The sequence below is a fragment of the Piliocolobus tephrosceles genome, chromosome 8, assembly GCF_002776525.5.
Source record: "Piliocolobus tephrosceles isolate RC106 chromosome 8, ASM277652v3, whole genome shotgun sequence".
In the NCBI taxonomy this organism is placed as follows: domain Eukaryota; kingdom Metazoa; phylum Chordata; class Mammalia; order Primates; family Cercopithecidae; genus Piliocolobus; species Piliocolobus tephrosceles.
The window spans coordinates 54,596,735-54,620,021 of NC_045441.1; the positions used below are offsets into that span (position 1 = coordinate 54,596,735).

The 23,287-nt window shown below is 41.7% G+C and overlaps 1 protein-coding gene across 1 annotated transcript; it reads right to left on the reverse strand.

Annotated features, from left to right (window-relative positions):
- Positions 1-5,784: 5,784 nt before the first annotated feature.
- LOC111551851 (autism susceptibility gene 2 protein) lies at positions 5,785-6,845 on the reverse strand. The gene is made up of 2 exons (XM_023225925.3): positions 6,414-6,845; positions 5,785-6,190 (listed from the first exon to the last, which is right to left on the reverse strand). Exons 1-2 carry the CDS (start codon positions 6,688-6,690, stop codon positions 6,120-6,122), a joined length of 348 nt encoding a protein of 115 aa, XP_023081693.1. The 5' UTR covers positions 6,691-6,845; the 3' UTR covers positions 5,785-6,119.
- Positions 6,846-23,287: the final 16,442 nt, after the last annotated feature.

Here is a 23,287-nt window from a genome sequence, read left to right on the forward strand (position 1 = left end):
TGGCACCTTGTAAGTAGGAAGCACGTGCCCTTCTGCTCTCCTTTCTCCCTGACACACAAACCCTGTGCCATTCATATGGGCATTCCCACAAAGCTCCACCCCTTTCATCGTGGTTTCCTCTGTCTAAAAGTCCTTCCTTAATCTGGAAATCATTCCCTACTCATCTTCCAAAACCCAGCTCAAATATTGAACTTTGGGGAAATTTATGTACTCCATGCAAGTCACTTGCTCAATGTTCACTTTGCCTGTACTATGTGACTTTTCAGACTGGTTTACATCCCACTGTCTCTCCTACCCGGAGCTCCTGAGACCAAGAATAACATGTCAGCCATCTTGATTCCCCGGCTTTGCACAGAGCCAGGCACATGGTACACAGGAAGTGACCAATTAAGCAAACAACACCAACAATAAAAACAACTCTCGATCTACAATTCTGTGGAGGCCAAAGCTCCTGCTTTCAAGGGGCTTATTCAGTGGAGGAGTTGCTTATAACCTCACAATAAATATTTGCTGAATCCTGAATTCATGTGCTCTAATTCTGATTCTCCCAGGTTGATAGGTTATTACCAAAACCCATCTGCTCTCAGTGTGATTTGTGGCTCAACCATTTTTTTTTTATCTTGGCTAATAGGACTTACTACTCTGTAGTCTGGGTTCTGCACTACACTGCATTTATCACTGCCCCCAGTACTGGACTCTCACCATAAAGCTATGCAGAGAAATTGGCGGGAAATTCACTGTCACACCTTAGAAGTGTCCTCCATGATAAAACATCATGTTAGCCTGGAGTGGGAAACTAAGCACACATACTGTTAGTCAGTGTGTAAGATGATCAGCTTGGCAATATATATATCAACATTTTTAATGTACGTCTTTTAGCTGCATTTCCACTGCTAAAAATTTATTTTATGAACATACTTGCACAAATTTTCAAATGCGAATTATAAGGATATTCATTGAAGTAATAGTTGAAATAGCATACATCTAAACATTGTTATATCCATACCCTGGAATTCCATGCCGTTATTTAAAAGGATGCCACAGATATAAATGTGCTAAGAAGGAGTGAAGTTCAATAGTCACACATCACTTAATGATGGGGATACTTTCTGAGAGAGGTGTTGTTAGGTGATTTCATCATTGTACAAACATCATAGAGTGTACTTACACAAACCTAGATCATAGAGCTTACTACACACCTAGGCTAGATGGGGTAGCCTATTGCTCCTAGGCTACAGACCTGTACAGCATGGTACTGTACTGAATACTGTAGCAATTGTAATACAATGCTGAGTATTTGTATATCTAAGCATAGGAAACGTACAGTAAAAATACAGTGTAAAAGATAAAAAATGTACTTTGGGAGGCTGAGGCCGGCGGATCACGAAGTCAGGAGATAGAGACCATCCTGGCTAACATGGTAAAACCCCGTTTCTACTAAAAATCCAAAAAATTAGCTGGGCGTGGTTGCACACGCCCGTAGTCCCAGCTACTCGGGAGTCTGAGGCAGGAGAATTGTTTGAACCTGGGAGGCAGAGGTTGCACTGAGCTGAGATCACGCCACTGTACTCCAGCCTGGGCGACAGAGCGAGACTCTGTCTCAAAAAAAAAAAAAAAAAAAAAGATACACCTGTATAGGGCACTTACCATGAATGGAACTTGCACAACTGAAAGTTGCTCTGAGTGAGTCAGTGGATGAGTAGAGAGTGAATGTGAAGACCTAGGACATTACTGTACATTACTGCAGACTTTATAAGACCTATACTCTAGCTAGGCATGGTGATGCACATCTATAATCCCAGCTACTCAAGAGGCTGAGGCAGGAGGATCACCTGAGCCCAGGAGTTCTAATCCAGCCTGCGTAACATAGCAAGATCCCATCTCAAAAAAATAAAAAGTGAAAATAATAAATAAACTCTGTATACTTAGGCCACACTAAATTTATTAATTTTTTTTCTTTCTTCAATAATGAATTAAACTTAGCTTACTATAACTTTTTACTTTTAAAACTTTTTAATTTTTTAACCTTCTGATTATTTTGTAATAATACTTACCTTAAAACACAGATTGTATAGCTGTACAAAATTATTTAATTTCTTTATATCCTTATTTATAGCAGCTGTTTTCTATGTTTAAAATTTTTATTTTTATTGTTTTTACTTTTTAAGTTTTTTGTTAAAAACTAAGACACAAGGCTGGGCGCCGTGGCTCAAGCCTGTAATCCTAGCACTTTGGGAGGCCGAGACGGGCGGATCACGAGTGCAGGAGATCGAGACCATCCTGGCTAACACGGTGAAACCCCGTCTCTACTAAAAAATACAAAAAAAAAAACTAGCCGGGCGAGGTGGCGGGCGCCTGTAGTCCCAGCTACTCGGGAGGCTGAGGCAGGAGAATGGCGGGAACCCGGGAGGCGGAGCTTGCAGTGAGCTGAGATCCGGCCACTGCACTCCAACCTGGGCCACAGAGCGAGACTCCGTCTCAAAAAAAAACAAAAAAACAAAAAAACTAAGACACAAACAGGTACATTAGCCTAGGCCTACACAGGATCAGGATCATCAATATCACTGTCTTCCGCCCCCACATTTTGTCCCATTGTAAGGTCGTCAGTGCATGGAACTGCCATCTCATTCAGATAGATAGATAGATAGATAGATAGATTAGATAGATAGATAGATAGATAGATAGATAGATGATAGATAGATGATAGATAGATAGATAGATAGATAGATAGATAGATAGATAGATATACACATGTATTTTTTTTTTTTTTTTTTGAGACGGAGTTTCACTCTTGTCACCCAGGCTGGAGTGCAATGGCATGATCTCCTTTCACTGCAACCTCTGCCTTCTGGGTTCAAGTGATTTTCCTGCCTCAGCCTCCTGAGCAGCTGGGATTACAAGTGCCTGCCACCATGCCCAGCTAATTTTTGTATTTTTAGTAGACAGAGAGTTTCACCATGTTGGCCAGGCTGGTCTCAAACTCCTGACCTTAGGTGATTCACCTGCCTGGGCATCCCAAAGTGCTGGGATTACAGGCATGAGCCACCGCGCCCAGCCTCGTCTCCTCTATTAAAATTCCTTCTTCTAGAATCCTTCTGAAGAACCTGCCTGTGGCTGTTTTATAGTTAACTTTTAAACATATATATGTGTGTGTGTGTATAAATATGTGTGTATGCATGTGTAGAAAGTACAGTCTAAAATAATAAATAGTATAGTAAATGCACAAACTAGTAACAGTTGTTTATTGTTATTATCAAGTATTATGTACTTGATGATGTGGCATAACTGTGTTATGTGGTACACTTTTAAATGACTGGCAATTCAGTAGGTTTCTTTACACTGACATCACCACAAGCACGCAACTAATGTGTTGCATTAAGATGTTACAATATTTCAGCTCCATGGTAATCTTACAGGGCCACTATCGTATATGCGGTCCATTGCTGATGAAAACATCATTATGAGGCACATGACTGTATTATTAATTGAAAATATAAGACGTTGAAGAGTAACGTTCAGCATTAACCATTCGTGTAAACAAAGAGTAGACATACAGCCATGCACCACATCATGATATTTCGGTCAACGATGGACGGAATATACAACAGTGGACCCATAAGATTAACCTGGAGCTGAAAAATTCCTATAGCCTAGTGGCAACATAGCCATCATAATGTTGTAGAGCAATTACCTTTTTAAAAATAAATTTAGTGTAGCCTAAGTGTACCGTGTTTATAAAGCCTACAGTAGTATACAGAATGTCCTAGACCCTCACATTACTCACCATTCACTCCACTCACCCGAGCAACTTCTAGACCTGCAAACTCCATGCATGGTAAGTGCCGTATACAGGTGTATTTATTTTTTTATCATTTATACTGTATTTTTACTGTACCTTTTCTATGTTTAGATACACAAATACTCACCACTGTGTTACAATTGCCTACAGTGTTCTTTTTTTTTTTTTTTTTTTGAGACGGAGTCTTGTTGTGTCACCCAGGCTGGAGTGCGGTGGCACAATCTCTGCTCATTGCAAACTTCACCTCCCAGATTCAAGTGATTCTCCTACCTCAGCCCCCTGAGTAGCTGGAACTACAGGTGTGTGCCATCAAGCCCAGTTAATTTTGGGGTTTTTAGTAAAAACGGGTTTTCACCATGTTGGCCAGGCTGGTCTTAAAGGCCGGTCTCAGCCTCCCAAAGTGCGGGGATTTACAGGTGTGAGCCACCATGCCTGGCCAATTGCTTTCAGTGTTCTGTTACAGTACCATAGTGTACAGATTTGTAGTCTAGGAGCAATAGGCTATACCATATAGCCTAGGTGTGTAGTAGGCTACACCATCTAGGTTTGTATAACTACACTCCATGATATTCGTGCAATGATGAAATCGCCTAACGATGCATTTCTCAGAACATATTCCCATCATTAAGAGATGCATGACTGTATATATTTGTATGTGTTTTTAAGCTACTGGAAGAATATACAAAAATATGAATAGTGCTTGTAACAGTGAATGGTATAGGAGGAAGGAAGGAAGGAGTAGGAGGATTCTGTTTTTTATTTCATATACTTCTTCAGTGTTTGAATTATTTTTATTGAATATATTACTTTCATTATTTTTAAAAACGTCTTCCCACCTTCTTGTCTTGTCTATTTCAGCCTAGCCAACTAGGTTTTCTCAGGACTGAGGTTATTTATTCCATATTAACTCTGTCTCAAGCTCATATGCATCTCCCAAGATTATTCTTCCCAAACCACTTTAGGATTAAGAATGACTTTTCCTAGGTCTTTAGCTTATGATTAAATAAATGACACCATCAATAGACAGACCCCCTAATTCAGGTGTTGAATTACAAAAATGAATTTTCAGGGGGAAAAATGCTAACTCAGTTGTGTTAGTTAAAATATCAGTAAACATTAGCGATGACACAGTGTCATGAAGCGGAAGGTCAAAGACTTATACACCCTTCACTGGGCGCCATGGTGGGACCTAACTGGGGCAGTTCCGGTTCTGACATTAGGACCATGAGCACTCCAATCTCAATGAAATTGTATAAGACACTGCCATTATCCCCGGATCATTGCCACGATAGACCCAAACAACTCCAGTCTATCGTGTCAATGGGTATTTGGGGAGTCTTTAACACACGGATCATTGGCAAGCTGTGCCATAAAAGCCCTGTAGGAGCCGTGACCGTGTGTGGAATCAATGCACACTCGGGGACTCCCCCATGCCCGGATCATTTGCAGCGCATCGTGTCAATGCATACTCCGGGAGCTCTTACTCTGAAGCCTGTGAGTGCTGAGGAACAGTGTACACCAAAAATACTTATGAAATAGTTGTTACAGTGCGTACACAGTATTCACTTTTCTAAATGGCATGTCAGCAAGTGCAGTGTGCCACAAATAACTCCTAAAAGGCACAAAACACTCCTAGAGGCCCACCTTCACACATGAACGGTCGGTCCATGGAATTGTGGCATGGCTGTGGGGGAGTGTAAGTTTTTCTTTACAGTAAAAAAGGGAAAAGGAAGAGACATCTCCTATGCAGTGTTGTCAGGGTTTTCAGCATAATCCCAAACACCTCCTAATTTTTTCCTGGGCATTTGATCCCTAAGATACAAGGACCTTCCCTCCATCCCTGCCTTGTTCCAAAGTACCCGGAGAGCAAGGTGAGAGGGCAGAGTTAGAGGATACGTGGGGTTGGGTCTTAAATGCGGTCCCACAGAAATATAGTGTGACCCACGTGTGTAAATTTAAATGTTCTTTGTAGCCACATTAAAAACAAAAACATTTAATTCATGATACTTTATTTCACCCCATATACCCAAAATATTATCATTTCAATATGCAACCAATGTTTTTAAAGGATGAATGAGCCAGTTCACATTCTTTTTTTCATACAGTCTTCTTTACAATGGAGTGTGTATTTCCCACTTGAAGAACATCCTGGTCTGGCCTGGCCACACTGCAAGCACTCAGCAGCCTCTTGTGGTCAGTGGCTGCCCCAGTGAGCAGCACAGGGGCAGAGGCCCAGGAAAACCAACCCCAGGAGCGTGGATGTTCACTGCCTTCCTTCAACCACTCCAGGCAGGTGCGTCCACCTTTCCGCCTCATTTCCTCAGCAGGGCTGCAACTGCGGAACAGCAGCCTTTTCCTGGCAGCCTGACAGAATAGCTGTGTGTTGGGTTTCTGTAATCATAAAAATGACCACAAATATGCATTCGGAAAGAGGGACAAAAACTTCTCTAGGCCCAAATTGTAATGGCAGTACTAGGTCATCTTTCTTGCAGACGGAGGTGAAGGGAGTGCAAGGGGCCCCTGGGGAAGGAAAGAAGGGGCGGGCGTTGCGTCGAGTGCGGGGGCTGCGGCTTAGCTGCACGCGCGAACTTCCCCAAACCTGCCGCCAGCTCACCTCTCGGCGTGCGGGGTCTCTGGCAGTCGGACGCTGCAGGGTGGCTGGTTTCTGGGGCTGAGTCTGGCCGGACACAAAAGAGGAGGGAAAGGAAGAAACCGAGACAAAGGCGCGGGGGAGGACGAGGAGGAGCGCGCGGTCGCGGGGCGAAGCGGGGATGCGGGGCGGGCACGCGCAGCCCCGGGCTCCCGGGACTGGCGGGCGGGAGCTGGCGGAGCGGGCAGGGCGATTTGAATATCAGGCTGTGCCACACTTGGGGCGCCGCTGACAACTTCATTACCTCCGCATATAAAAATGACTGCCGGGGAATGCAAATAGCTCGCCCGTCTCAGCCGCCTGCCCCCGTTCCGCCGCCTGCTGCAGGCGGAGGCCCCGGGAGCCACGGCGGCCCGAGGAGCAGACGCTCCCTGTCCAACATAATGAACTGCCCGGCCGCAGCTCCGCCCACGCCCCCGCCCGCGCCCAGGCCTCCGAGCCCTGCCTGGAGAGGGAGCCGGCCGGGTGCGGGAGAAGGAAGGGGTGGGCGGCCGGGCGCGGCTCAGAGGCCGCGCGTTGCTAGTCAGTGTCGGCAAATGCCCTGCCTCTTGACTCTGTCATCCAATTAATGCCGTGAAAATGCCAGGAAAAGAGTGCTCGGTGGGTTCCATTCGTGACTGCGAACTCTGACGGAAAAGCAGGACCCCCGGCCTCCGTCCCGTGCGCCCTCGTGGTTAAATTGGACGCCAGCATCCCAGTGCCCCGCTCTCGCCTCTACTGCAAGCCGGCGGCGGGTGTGCTGCACCCTGCTCCCCAGGCCTGCGGCCCCCGTGGCCACCTGGACGAGGCTGCGTCGCAGTGCAGGACCCGCCACCCGAACCCTGGGCCTTCCTTGGTGGGCTCCCCGGGTGGCCACCGAGGCCAACCGCGTGCGGGAGGGAACGCAGACTTCACGGTGCCTCTCTTCTTGCCCTGGCTTGCTCCCTGGCAAGAAGTCATCTCCTGCCTTCTGATAGCTCCCCCTGTCACATTTGGGCCCCTTGTGAACTTCTCAAGGGGAGAAGCTAGGTCACTTTTATTAATAATAGCAACAACGGCAGTAGTAAACATCTACTGAGGACTATTCTATGCAAGGCACTATGCCAACTGCTTTACCTACATTATGTTTATCACAGCGATCTTAGTGCTTTCCTGGAAACCAGGCTTAGCAAAGCCTTGCAAGGTGCCCAGGATAAGCCAGCTAGGGTGGGAGGGAGCACAGATGAGAACCCAGACTCCTCTGCACTCTCCATTACTCTGCAGTATTTTCCTGGTCCTTTTTACGGCTCACACAACTGTCCAGCACTCCTTCCTCCCGCGACCGCATCACCCCCAGCCATTTTAGGCCAGGCCACCCCACCCCTCACCGCCCCATCCCCTCACCCCCTCCCTCTCCTTGGCCCAGAAGTAAATCCTAAGTAGTCTAAATCGGTTATGACCAACCCCTTCCCTTGCCCAGGCATTGGCTTAGAAAAGAGTATGTGACCAGTCCTGGCCAAGGCCAAGCCAGGGGACATCTGCTGGGGTTTTCTGGGAAATGCTTCCTTCTTCTAAGAAAAGACACCCGTAGAAGCGATTCTAGTTTCTTCTGTTGTATAATGTGTATCTCCACCACCTGGCAACCACAGAGGAGCCAGGGAACAAAGTTAGTCTTTGCAGAGATTTACAGGGTTAAGTGAACTAACTCCAGTGTTAAAGTTTAGAAGAATCATGTTTTAGTCCTATCTCTACCTGCGATGTAGTCATCGTGTTTATTCAGGGACATATTTAAACTTACCCCTTTTTGAAACAAGACAAGATATGAAGATGTAAACAAAGGAAAACTCCAGAAATTTCGTCTTGTCTCCATTAAAGAGTGTGTTTTTAGGCACTTCAGTGGAACCTGTCACTTCCAGCTTCTCTTCCTGGGCACTCACCTCTTAACTCATTCAGCTTTTTCCCCCAACTCCCTTTTCCCTCAAAATAGCTCTTTGCCTACACAGCCAAGGCATCTGTTCCCTCCAGGAACATCAGAACGCCCCTTCTAACCATCCTGCACCCACACACCCAGGCGTCTGAGCTTGACTGCCTTTGAAATGTTTACTGGCCTTCAAGTAGTCTCTGAAGAATTTGCATCTAATTTTGAACTTAGGGAAAATCAGGCATAACCAGTCACTTACTAGTTTCCTTGGCAACTGCTTTAAAACGGAATCTGAATTGGAATGAAAATGGATTTTTATAGTTTCACTGAAATCATACACACTTTTCATGAAAATATACAGAAAAAACTATAAAAAATATACACGTACTATATGCTTTATTTATTTATCTGGAATCAATACACAGTAACCAACTCAAATATCTCTGTTCCCCACTGCTGAGGAAAGGCACCCCACACTCCCTTAGCAAGACATTTAAGACGCTCCACAATCTGCACCTAACCCAGCTCCAGCCTTATTTGTCTACTGCAGTACACCCCCAAATCATGCTATTGCATTTCCTCTCCCATGACATTCTCTAGAATGCCCTTGAACTTCATGTCCAAGTGTTCAAATACCACCGATCCTTCCAAGTCCAGATTAAATATCACCTCTTCCAAGAAGCTTTTCCCATTCCTCACATATAATGACACAAATTGAGTTACTTAGTGTTTATTTTCAGCAATATTTAGCATATTTTATTTACTGATACCCAGTATTGTTAAAATAATGCACACATTTCCTAACAGTTGGGGGGCTTAAATATAACCATGCAAACAATTAAAATGAGTAGTAAATATTATCAGCAGAATTAAACTCCCAACTTAAGGCTGAGCTGTTCTCTCAGATGTGATAAAATAAAGCTTCATATGCTGCTTGTTTTTCTTAGGATAACTTTGATTTCAGTAATAGAAAACCTGTCTGCAGTAGCTTTAAAAATGAAAAAAATGTGGTATCTCATGTAGGAAGTCCCAAGGTAGCAGATGCTAAGTTTGGTCAATTTAGTGGGTCAAAAATGTTTAATGTTGCCAAGTTTTTCTCGTCTTTCCGAAACTGCCATCCTCAGCTTGCTGACCTTGTTCTTAGCTAGTTCTCCTCAAGGTCTTAAAATGGCTGCCATAGTTCCAGGCATCACTTTAAGACATGGAAAAGCCAGACAAAAAAGTTGACTGTTCTCTTAAATTTTTTAAGAGTGGAGAAATTATACCAAAGATCCCTCAGATCTTTTCTCATTGGCCAGAACCAGGGCACGCGACTATCTCTAAACTACCACTGGCAAGGGAGGCAAGACTATCAGAACTGATGACTAATCAGAATTTAGCCTTGAATTACATTGAGGGTAAGGGGAGCCGTGCAGGAGAGCAGGGAATTGACAGGACAGGCAATGCCAAAACAAAAGCTGAATTTTAGCCAGTTTCCCAGTCATCAGTTTCTGCAACCAAACCATCCCAAAGCTTAGTGGCTTAGAAAATTTTTTATTTTTTCTCTAGAATCTGGACAGGGCTCCTAAGGATAAGGAATAAGGGAGGCTGGCTATTGAGCAGGCACTAAAAGTATCAGGAACTTTTTTTTTTTTTTTTGAGATAGAGTCTTATTCTGTTGCCCAGGCCAAGCTGGAGTGCAGTGGCGCGATCTCAGCTCACTGCAACCTCCGCTTGCCTGGTTCAAGGAATTTTCCTGCCTCAGCCTCTCCAGTAGCTGGGATTAAAGGCACACACCACCATACCTGGCTAATTTGTGTATTTTTAGTAGAGACGGGGTTTCACCATGTTGGCCAGGCTGGTCTCAAACACCCAACCTCAGGTGATCCTCCCACATTGGCCTCCCAAAGTGCTGGGATTACAGGCCTGAGCCACTGCGCCTGGCCGGTATCAGCGACTTATGATGGCTTTTTATTTGAAGATCAAAACCAATCACCCTTTGATTATTCTTATATTGGTTCTTTCTACCAAAAAAAAAGTGTTTGAAAAAATGGTGTATATTGAATTAGTCAATAGCAAACTGATTGGCTGAATCCAATTGTTAATTTTCTTAAGGTGCAGTAAAATATTTGCTCTTTTGCTTTGCTTTCTCCCCACTAAATAGCCATGTTATGGATTCCACATAGGATTTTGCCTTTAACGATATAAATGCTTGACTGAATTAAGCCGTTTTTGCCCTAAGTTCTTTAGTTTGTAGACATCTGAGAATTAAGTCAGGAGAATAGCAAATAATTATTTTGATTTAGCAAATAATTTGATAACTGGATTATTCACCATCAGAATATTTCTCTTTGAAAACATGTAAATCACAGAAATGTTTGAAGATAAAACTATTAGTCAGTCCCCTCTCAAAGGCAGATAGGAAAATTGTAACATGTAGTCTTTATTTTGTAATGTCACTTCCTTATCCTAAATAGGCCTTCTAGTTCTCTTTTAATTTCTATCTATATATAAGATAAGAAAGGTTCTTAAGTAGTGGCTAAGTCATGTCATTTGTCTGGAGTCAATATACGGTAACTAATCAGAATGTCTCTGGTCCCCACTGCTGAGGTAAGGCAGCCCACACTCCCTTAGCAAGACATTTTTAGTCCTGTCATTTAGTAAAATACCACATGGACTTCCTTTTGTCATCGTATCTTCCATCTTCTAATAAATGTATAAGTGTCTCTAGGATAATACCTGGTCGGATGATGAATGTTCATACCATCATACTCTCCCTTTCTTTTCAAGACACTCATGGAACTGCTTGCACAAAATCTGATGTATTCCAATACCATCTCTGTGAATCATAGACCTTTAAACCAGAATGACAGTCCTCTAATTTGACAGGCAAAGAAACTAAGGCCCTAGAATTTAGAGAATTTTCTGGAAGTTACCAGATTAGTTAGTGACACAGTGGGATCTCATTATCTTGTTTTCTGGTTGGTTGCCTCTTAGACCATACATTGGTATTAATGATTAACATGAAGTACAGACCTAACTCTAACCAGGTTATGAGTCAGATTCTTTAATATGGATTTGGTGGCACTCACTCAACCAGGTCCCTGAAATCTCCACCCCAGCATACCCAGAGATCCCATCAAGTCTCATCCCCAGTACCTGAGGTCTCCTCAAAGCCCTGTTTCATTACCTGTGCCAGCAGCCCAGGCAAACCTGGGGTTCAAGGAAGGTATTTGACAAGGTGCTTCTTCCCGTCCCCATTGAGCTGGGGCAGTCAGGGGAAACAGAGGGGACAGCTGGTGACGCATCGCCTCCTGTCTATGCAACTTCACAGTGAATTTAAGGCTGAATCTTCAGATTCACATCTGACAGCTTAATCATAAAAGAAGGTTTTTGTTTCTCAAATGTTATTTGAATTTTCCCCCTTAAACAATTGTTTGGATTTAGAAACCCTGAGGCTTATATTTTTTCAGTGTGGAATTATTCCATTGGCAGCATGCATTCAAATCCACAACTCATGTTTCAAATCATACATTTCTAAAAAGAGAAACCAATGTGCTCCAATTCACTAATACTTTTAAACGATTAAAAGACAACTAAGAAAATGAAACCTAGCCACGACTATTTGTACCCTTCTTTTTCTTCAACCAACAATTGCTATAATCCACACTAATGAGGTAGACTGTGTTAAGAATTTTCTTCACTTAACATTTCTCATTATTAATAAATTCTGCGCTGACAACTATAAAGTGAACACTTTGGATTTATGCACCTAACCTAATTACATATGCTGCATGTACGCATTTCATTATTTACTTGACAGATTCATTCCTTGATATAATAAATAATTAAATAAGAATCAAATATTAACAATCAGATACATGTTAATTCTCCTCAAATCTGTAGAAACAAACTATATTTTATCTTCAGTTCAACAAGCACTGATTAAAATTTCTTCATTAGGCAAATTTCATAAGCAAAGTTCTTGATCTACTTTTCTTACTTTCACTGAAAATTAAACCTGGAACAAATTATTCCGGGATTACTTCATGGAAAAAAATAAATGTAACAGTATTTCTAGCAAGCCATTGGATTTGTAATCTTCCCTGAGCCCTGAGCACTACTGTATCTTATACATGAAACATTAATCTAAGTGTTTGTTAGGAATTCTCGAAGATGGTCTTGTTATAAACCAGAAGCCAGTATCAAATTGGTTGCTAGTGGTATGTTACCAGAGATGTCTTGTGGGATAATGGTTTTAACCAAACAATTATTTTATAACTTGTTTAAAGAATAATTCCACGACATTATGGACAATGGTAAAACCCAATTTGGGCTGAAAATTTACACTGAGGTCAAAGTATAGCTGTTGCTTTTTGCACTTTAATGAGCTAGCTTTAAATTTTTTTATTCACGTATATCAACATCTTCATTGATCAAACTATTCTCACATTTTATCAAATTTGCTTTGGTAGAGGATACAATACAATTTCATCATTTAAAAAATATTAAAGATTCATAGATAGCCACATTATTCATAATGCAAGATTAATGCCAGGCTGACAGGTTTTTGTAAAGATCTGACTCTTTTTTTTCTAAGTGCACATACCATATCTATGTGAAATGTACCTCTGATGTTGCATATTGATTACTCCCTTCTCTTCTCTTCTAATGCTAAAGAGAGAATATTATGAAATGATTGTCAGGGTTAGTGTGTCTCTGACCTACACATGTACTATTAATAATTTATGAGCTGATTTGAAATACGGCACCAAGAAATCAACTGAGGACCACAGCCGCTCCCAGGATGACATAGACTCTGGGTTGACAGCATGTGTGCCCAGATATCGAGGTTCTATTTGTTAAAATTCATAGAGAGACACAAATTCTTTGAGTGCCAGAGTTAACCGAATGGAAGGAAGCCACACTTCTTTGTTAGAAATTTCAAGTAGCTACATTTATCTCTTTTCATCCAATCCTTTCTGTGACATGAAATTTCCTTTTTAAATTATTTAATCAGGTTGTCAAGTTAACTCATAGTGTCCATAAACACTGGAGAAGCTAAATTCAAATAATATGGAGGTATATTTCCCCCATGCCTTCACACTCAAAGGTTGTCCAGTGTGTATCCTTCCAGACTGTTTTCTGTGTTCCTACAAAGACAGAGGAGGTGGGGAGAGAGTTCCCACTCTTCTCAGAAATGGTCTCACACTCTACACACAGTGCTGCAGGCTGCTTTTTCCACTCAACAACATATCAAAGACACCGCCCACATCAGCACATACATTTGTAGCGCAACTTTTAAACAACAATGTAGTGTTCCATTTTAAAGATGTCCTTTGACTCATTTATCCATTCCCTTATTAATATATTGGTAAGCTGTCTCAAATGTTTCATGATTTACAATGCCGCATATACTGAACATACATACTTATACTCTTGCTCAACTATTTCTCTAAGATAGAGTCCTAGAAGCAGAGTTGCTAGGTCAGTAACTGATTGTTAAGTATCCTTAATCCACTAATTAGGGGAAGATAAATAAATATTCTTACTTAGGATTTAATAATGTAACATGACACAAACATATATGCTCATAATATTTAAGTTCATTTCTTTAAAAAAATTGGCTGGGCTCGGCAGCTCACGCCTATAATCCCAGCATTTTGGGAGGTTGAGGTGAAAGGATCACTTGAGCCAAGGAGCTCAAGATCAACCTGGGCAACATAGCAAGACCTGCCTCTATCTTAAAAATACAAAAATTAGCCAGGCGTGGTGACGTTCGCCTGTGGTTCCAGCTACTTGGGAGGCTGAGGTGGGAGGACTGCTTAAGCCCAGGAGTCTGAGGCTGCAGTGAGCTAAGATAGCACCATTACACTCCAGTCTGGGGAAGAGAGTGAGACCCCATCTGTTTAAAAATTTTTTTAAAAGTACATTTTTAAACTTTAATAAAACTGAGTCATTTTAAAAATTAGTTATATTAATTTCATGTGTGAGTAGCTTTATACAAAGCAAACTAAAGTCTAAGTTTTTTTAATGCTTTAGCAATATGTCATCAAGCCACACATCTATATATATTATTTTTAAATCATTGTCCAAAGCAGCCAGTCTTCATTATAGCAATACTACAAATAACTAGCACTTGAAAAGTGTGTTTATAGAGATTGACAACTGTTAAACTACTGAATGCTTTTCAAAATATATTCAAAAAATTTTATGTGTGAAAACATTTCATGTAAGAAATCTAATTATAAACAATGCTGTTACGTTTATTTCAAACTATCCCAGGGAAGTATATTTGTAAAATTCTCTTCTTTTCACCTAAATTGTTTCAAGCCTTCTACAAAAAGTATAATGGTTACCCAGTGTGTCTGTCAAGTTCTATTATATGAACTAGAATATGCTTTCAGAAAAGATACCTCACATCCGATGACAGGCACTTCCTATCTGCTAGGATTCATAAAAATTGGAACACTGATCATTTCTTGTAGAGATTTTCTTTAGCAAGAAGATAAAGGGAAACCTTGTTATGCCAAATGACTTACTAGTCAAAAGTAGCCAGGACATTGAAACCTGGAAACTAGTTAATGGTTCGTAACAAGTCAGAAATAAAGATGTTCAACCAAGAAAATGACATTAAGCAGCACTGGCTACAAGAGAAAAGAGCAGCCTGTCAGCATCATGCAAGGGCTGTGGTGACAGGTAGACAATAAAATGGGATGACACGAGTTCCTCTCAGCAGGGGGTTTTAAACAGCTTTCTCTTGGGAGTTTCTGTGCACTTCCTTTGTAGGAAACCTTCTCTCTAAAAATGGCAACAGGCCCCTTGGAGGTCTTATTAAAATTCTCCCCCTGTGTTATAAAGTGTGTTGGATAAGGCAGATGACAGTACCTGAACAGTTAATTCTTCATTGTATAAAGGAAAGTAGGGACAACAGTCACACCAGGAAGGTAGCTAGGTGGCCGACATAGCCCAGTAATGTTGCACAGTAGGCATTGTGGAACAGGAAAGGAGTGAGACGGGAAAATCCATCCACAGTCCCACCTAGAATGGCAGACAGCAGGAATCCAAACAGAAGCAATATCATACATATAAATATTTCATATTTAGATTGGTATCCATTATATCTGTAAATGAATTTCATGTACTAGTTTAAATCTCCATAGTGGTCAGTCCTATAGCATCATTAGGATGAATATTATTTTCATTTTTAAGAGAAATTTTCTTTCATTCACTTTCTGCCACTAAACTGCGGCCATAACAGTGTATCTCTAGCTACCTCATTATGGGCCATAAAGGATGTGCCAAGAAAGAATGGAAAGAAAGCAAAGAACCCAGTGATTGCCTGATGAGTTCCTTAATATCCGTAATTTCAAGGGCTTGATCTCTACTTTATTCACAATAATGCTATTTCAGTTTTTTACTTAACCTTGTTTCAACGCAAAGTTATATCATTTCATATATGTTTATTTAAAGAGTTTTAATGCCACTAAACTAATTTCCAATAAAGTAATAGCTGTTAGAACAGTCTTTGTTCTTATAAACCCTTTCTCTCTTTTTTATTCTATTTCCAACAAATTTTAAGCATCTAACAAAATAAGCATTTCATAACCTTTTTCAGCTAATTTTTTTTCTACTAATGTCATTTCAACTAGTGGGAGGTCTGCATTTTCCACACTGCACTTCTACATTTAAAATTATTTCTGCTATAGATTAGTTGTCCCTTAGTGAGCGATGCAAAAATCCTAGCCTCTTTAAGCCCATCTTGTTTGACAGCATGTGATATTTGCATGAAATAAAAAACAAATATTTGTTCTTTTTATACAAGCTGTCAGCACAAGCTTAAGTTGTTTAGAAACCTATTCTGACAAACAGAATTGGTGTCTTCCACATGATATATGATGAAAGGTCAACAATAGGTAAAATCAAAATTATTTTAAAAGAAGAAAAGAATTGGCATGCTTTTTTTTAGACAAGGTCTTGTTATATTGTCCAGGCTGAATTTGAATTCCTGGGCTCAAGTGATCCTCCTACCTCAGCCTCCCAGGTAGCTGAGACTACAGGCATGCACCAGTGCACTCAGCCAATATGCATTTCTTAAACCAAAGGTGATCCTGTTGTGCCATAAAGTACATAGTACACTGACAATTAAAACTTCTTTGTTTACTTGTTTGTTTAAAAAAGCATGGACTTAATTCAAATTGCTCACTTACCAATGTATTAACGTTAGGTCCACCACAGGGATAGGTATAAGAAAATGTTCTTTGTTACCTTAAAAAGTTGCCAGTTAAAGTTGCATTTCAGCTCTTTTCTCCAGGGAGCTTTCTGATAGCTAATAGGAATATATTCTGAAGTCAGGCAAGCTGAGCATTCCTGACAGCACTGCCACCTAATCAGAGCCACTGAGCTACCACCTCCAGTTGCCCAACAGAGTCACGCTTCTGCTTATGAAACTGATGACTTCTGAATATGCAGGAGCAGTGATTTACCACAGGATGCTTTCAGGGGCAAATGCACTTTCACTCCACCTCTAGAACTTGCACTGTCAAGGCTGCCCTGGGGAATGCCTCAAGCCTGGGGACAAATTTTACCCACCCCTAGATCCACTCTGTCCTGTAGCCACAAGGACAGAGCTTGTTCTGCTTCCTGTGGACGGTGTCCCATCTGCTGAACACACATTTTAATACATAAACTCTATTTCCAGGAATAATACCTATTGATATTAACAAGAAAATAGCAATTCTGCAAGATTCCGTGAAAAGAAACCCTGTCAGTGCCACTCATTCTACCTTCAAAGACAAGTCCCTGTAATTACTTTCTCCTTATTTCCTTGTCTGGCTAAAGCAACAAGATCAAAAGAACCTATCCATTTTCCCCAGATACCTTCCAAAATGTGCGTTTGCTTTGCAGTCTGAGATCAGAAATTTCATTATCTGTATTTGTATTAGTAATTCACTGCACAAAGAGAACAGAGGGCAGAGAAAGAGAGCACGAGTGGAAGCAAACATCACAGACAATTGTATATATGCAAATGCTTGCAAATTTCTGCCAGTATCTCCCTATCTACAACCAAGCAACATGGAAGTCTATTCATCCCTCCAGCTTCTTTGCTGCCAAATGTGGTTGTGGTTTTGAGGAAAATATTCAGAAAATGTTGAACTTTCAGTCACCAGGACTAAATCTAACTCAAAACCTACAATATAAACGGCGAATGCATAAATAAAATTAGTGATTTTCTAGAAAGACTTAGGATATGCAACATTCTGACTACGAAGGGTAAAAAATAAGATTGGCTTGCAAGGGGGGTGGGGGAAGGAAGGGAATGGTTGCATGCAGCTCTCCAACCCAACTGACAGAGAACTGAAATGTAGCCTCTTGTCTGTCTGGGGTTGTGCATTTACATAAATAGCCTAAGTGAGAAGGGGTATAAAAAAACCGGAAACAGTCCTGATAAAGAAAATGCCCCAAATTCAAACCCATAAATGCAAGTGCTCATTTTCAAATATATATGCATAGTGTTTGAAAATGACAGCAAGAATCATCATGTATTTTGTTTTGTCTTGAAATCAATTATTCCCAAACAGTAATGGTTTATCAAAATTTTTCATGACTTCCTTTATTTGTAGATATTTATTCTACCCACTGCAAATCAGTGATAATGGTAATAATTCACATATATACATGTCATTCACATATAATAATTCAGTGCATCCTTAAAATTATGCTTTGAGGTAGGGTCAGCATTATACCCGTTTTACAGGTAAACAGACCAAGGCTCCGAAATTTAGAGAGTTACTCAAATTTACATAACTAGTAAATTAGTAAATGGCAGGACTGGAATTCAAACCCTCATGCTTGACTCTGAATCCCAAGAGCCTCCAATGATGCTGTGCAACATTACCAAAGATGTAATGGCCTCGGCCATATTTTGCCCCTCAGCAACATTTGACCCAGCTGGCTGTGCTGCTCTGGAAGCCCTCTGCTTTCCTTATTCTTGGGAATTGCTCTTTGATTTGTCTTCTGCCTCTTAGATTGTCTCAGTCACTTCCAGGGTCTCCTCTTCCCAGGTCTTCTGTCTACCCTCATCTATCTCTGCCGTCAGCGAGCAATCTCACACACTTCCACTGCTTCATTTATTAATTCAACAAATAGACTTTGAGCACATCCTATGTGCCAGGCACTAGTCTAGGCATGTGGGACACCATCGTGAACAACAGCCTGTCTCCGTCCCCAGATAAAGCTTATATTGTCACGGAGATGCAGAGGACATAGATAAAAACAAATAGATATCTACTTAGATACAGGTGATTGATGCTATGAGAATACAAAGCAGGGAGGAGAGATGGGGAAGGTAAGGAAAAGGGAATTAAGAAGGAGATTGCAATTTGGGGTCCAGGAAGGCCTCACTGAGATAACATTTGTGGAAAGATGTCCTTCATCAATTCTCCTCTCAGAAAATTTCTAAATGTTCTTCTCTACCTCTCGCCCTATTCCAACCTCACATTTTCACCTCTGGGCATATCATCTCTTCCTGTACCCACATCCTGGCTGCACCTGAATTCATCCTCCCCTTCTCTTCCTCCTGCACCTCTTCCTGTGCTTCCCACTCTAAGTAACAGCACCACCATTCTTTACGCCATGAATATGCACCCAGTCAAGAAATATATAAGAGGCCCCTTCTAAGTGAATGCACTATTGTATTCTAGGTGCTAAGAGAATACATTGGTTTTATAACAGCTATTTTCTCCTTGAGAAACCATATAGGGTATTAGAAACAGACCTGATTCTGTGTTCAATCCCACCTTTTCCATTAATTAGCAGCAGGTTCATCTATACAATGAGAATAATGGTACCCATTTTCTATTAATGTTGAAGTAGTCCCCCCCATCCAGTGGGGTATATTCCAAGACCCTCAGTGGATGCCTGAAACCTCAGATAGTCTGAACCACGTATACACTGTTTTTTCCTATATGTGCATACCTATAATAACATTTAATTTATAAATTAGGCACACTAAGAAATTAACAGCAACAATAATAAAATTGAGTGGTTATAACGATATACTGTAATAAAAGTTATGTGAATATGGTCTCTCTCTCAAAATATCTTATTGTACTGTACTCACCGATCTTTAGACTGCAGTGGATGGCCAGTAACTGAGACCCCAGAAAGCAATTTGGGGAACTACTATATAGGGATTAAATGCAACTGCACAGGTAAAGTCAGCAAGTGAGCGAATGAATGAATAAATCAGTGAATGATATGCTTACTGCAGTGCTTGACATGGGAAATATCCAACAGTTTTAAAGTATGTCATCAGGATGCACTCAATTCATCTCTCAGCTCTATTACCTTTGATGTGGGCTCCATTTTCAGGCAGTGGCAATATGAGCTTCCCAGAGTTCCAGGCTTTCATCCTATTCAGCCATCCCAGAGGAGGAAAGAGTTTCTTTTCTCAACAGTAGCACAAAAGTCATTGGTTTTGACTGGGCATGTGACCACTTATGAACCACTCATCAGTTGGGCCAGGAAAATACAATTGCTGTGATTGACTAGACTTGGGTTACAACTCCCTGTGGGGATGAAGGTTGACTCAGCTCCACTTAAACCACAGGGACTGAGAGTGGAGAGGGGTAGTCCCTGAGAAATATCAAGAGTCTTGCAGGAAGAGAATGGATATTGGGCAGGTGAGATAATGGATGTCCACTACCCCCAGTTACGGCACCTGATTCATTCTCTTACGTTGTAGTCAGATGTTTTCATGTGTGTCCGCCATCAGATTGAGAGCTTCCAAGAACAGGGGCTGAAGGTTTGTTATCATCTATCTGCTGGAGTCCCCAGCTCAATCTTCGGAATATAGTACATGCTCAATAAATGTTTTTAGTATGAATTGATTCATTACACTAATGTAAACTATTTCTTCTTTTGCATATTTTAAGTTCTGTGGTGTCTTGTTCTCTTCTTATTACAGGAAAATACATAAAGTCTAAAATACACATACACCTTATAACACCTTAAAAGACAGGTTTCCAACAGCAGAAGCACATAAACCATCTTCATAATTTAAATATATATTGACTTTCTCTCCTCTAAAATCATTAACTCAGCTAAGTTTACACAGGTGAGAAAAAGAGCAAGAGTGGTAGTGCCTTTCTAAGCCACTTCATCTTGCTATCCTGTTTTTATTTGGCAAATGTTGCATTTGCTGAAAATGTGAGTACATAAGATTTTCCAGACTTGCACTGAGGCCCTCACAAGGTGTCAGTATGCACTGGGCATCAGTTGGATTTGACTACAGTGTAGAAATGTCCTTGAGCTTCCTCTGAGTCACGTGATTTCAACCTCTACGGCCTTTTTCAAGGCTACCTCCTCAAATCCTGCAATCCCAAGTGTGGCATTCTCTCCTTCTTCCTGGGTACACGGCTGGCATTCTCTCCTTCTTCCTGGGTACACGGCTGCCCAGCTAGAGACACGTCCCAGCCTTGCTTGTGTCTGGTGTGATCATGTAACTGAGTTCTCACCAAGTGATGTGGTGCTGTGTACAACTTCCAGATCATCTTCTTAAAGATGTCTAAGATTTGCTTTTAAACATAATGCAGCGAAGCTGTGGGGGACCTATTTGGGGGATATAAATGATACAAGTTTGACCATACAAAGGTAACTGTTTAAGCTCAGTGACAGGCACATGGGAATCTCTTATACTGCATTATCCCTACATTTGTGTATGTTTGAAAATTTCTATTGAAAAATAAATTATGCTGCTGGGCACGGTGGCTCACGCCTGTAATCCCAGCACTTTGGGAGGCCAAGGTGGGCTGATCAGGAGATCAAGATCATCCTGGCTAACACAGTGAAACCTCGTGTCTACGAAAAATACAAAAAATTAGCCGAGCGCAGTGGCGGGCACCTGTAGTCCCAGCTACTCGGGAGGCTGAGGCAGGAGAATAGCGTGAACCCGGGAGGCAGAGGTTGCAGTGAGCCAAGATGCGCCACTGCACTCCAGCCTGAGTGACAAAGCAAGACTCCGTCTCAAAAAAAAGAAAAAATAAATGATGCCAGGAGTGATTGCTCACACCTGTAATTCCAGCACTTTGAGAGGCTAAGGTGGGAGGAAGGATGCTTGAGCCCAGGAGTTTGAGACCACCCTGGGGAACATAGAAAGACCCCCATCTCTACAACAGATAAAATTAGTTAGGCATGGTGATGTGCACCTATAGTCCAAAGTACTCGGGAGGCTAAGGTGGGAGGATTGCTTGAGCCCAAGAGGTCGAGGCTGCAATGAGCTGATACTGCACCACTGCACTCCTAGGTGACACAGTGAGACCCTGTCTAAAAAAAAAAAAAAATTAAAAGGTGCTTTCCCCAGTTATGTTCTCTCCTTTCCTAGCCTGGTAAGAACGAGGGCTGACTGGAGCAATCCTGGAAAGAAAAGCACGTGTTCAGGATTGCCGAGCCACTCCTCTAGTCCAGGTCCCTGGGCGGCTTCCTGGAGCAGGGCTTGCTTACCTCCTTTGGAGAGTTACCTGAAAGAGAAATTGGTTTCTCCCTCATTGGAGCCATTGCCATCTGGGGTGTCTTTGTTACAGCTACAGTGTTGTCCAGGTGACTCTAGCTCCTTATTTATTTCCATTTTATTTCAAACCATCTCCTCTACTCTAACAGACAGTATAATCTTACCTGCCTTCACCAAACCTTTACTTATTTCTGCCTTTCTTATAGGTCAGAACAATGTTAGAGCTCAAGAAATGTTTACTATGTTTACATTTTTTGTTGTTTTGAGGTCAGGCTGAACCACCAACTACAGAAATAACTAGACTCCACTAAGACAACTTCAATTAAACTGCTCACAATACAACTCCCTGTCAAAACCTTTACACCAATTTCACATTTGAGTTTGGAGGTCATTATTTAACATAGCTATGAACAAACCTTTGATTCAGAAAAGAACCATAAATTACAGTAAAACTTAGGATGAAATATTAATGTTGAGAACATTTCAACTAGAAAATAAAAAGTTCAGGAAAACTTAATTTTTTTCAAAAAAAATATAAAACACAGTTGTGTTATAAACCCTGCAAGCTGACTCCAACCCACAGACACGTTTTATCTTCCCCTCTCCAAATGCAGCACAGTTCCACACAGCATTTCAGGAGTTTTGAATGTCAGTGCCCTTAGAGGGCACTAGTGCCTCCTCCCTCCCCGGTGGCCTTGCACAAGGGCCTCCTTACACATTTACCCTGAGGCCTGTGATCTGCCCATAGATTGGGCTTAATGGGGGCATGAGGCATGTAGACAAAATCGTTTTCTAAAAAGAGTGGTTAATCCTCATCGTGGATTGCCAAAGAAGGTCATAGACCTTAGAAATATTCTTAGAAATAAGATTGGTTTTCACCCAGTGGTTTTGGGGTGAGGTCCCCTGAAGGTCGGGATAAACTTGGTAGGTAGACCAACAAAGAGGAAAACAAAAATTGGGTGCAAGCTGGTGTTCATGATTACTAAACAGAATTAGGAGTTTCAGGAAAACCTTTTACAGGGTTAGACTGCAGGCTTGTCTCTGATCACCACTGAGACAGCCAGTGTGCCCACCTGCTCCCACCCTCCGCTCTCCCTCCCCTTCTCCACCCCCCTACCTCTCCCTCCCCCTACCTCCGCCCTCTCTGCCCTCATACCCCCCACCCCAGGCTCCTCAGGTGAATCCCATCTTTGTCAGACTAGTTCCTAAGCTATGGCTGCAAAGATTGGAATTAGAGCGGGGAGGAGCCAAGAGGGCCCGAGACTGCTGTGTCAGATTTACTCTGAGAGCTACCGGGAGAACAGCGAGGAACAGATCTGGAGGGTTAAAGAAAAGGGTGAGAGAGACAAGAGCCAGTGTGGGCTGGATCTGGAAAATCGGAAAGAGGCTAAAGTCAGGAGTTTGAAAAGAAGCTGAAGAGGAATGGGATAGAGAGAGATACGTTGTTATGTGCTGCATAGTTAACATCTC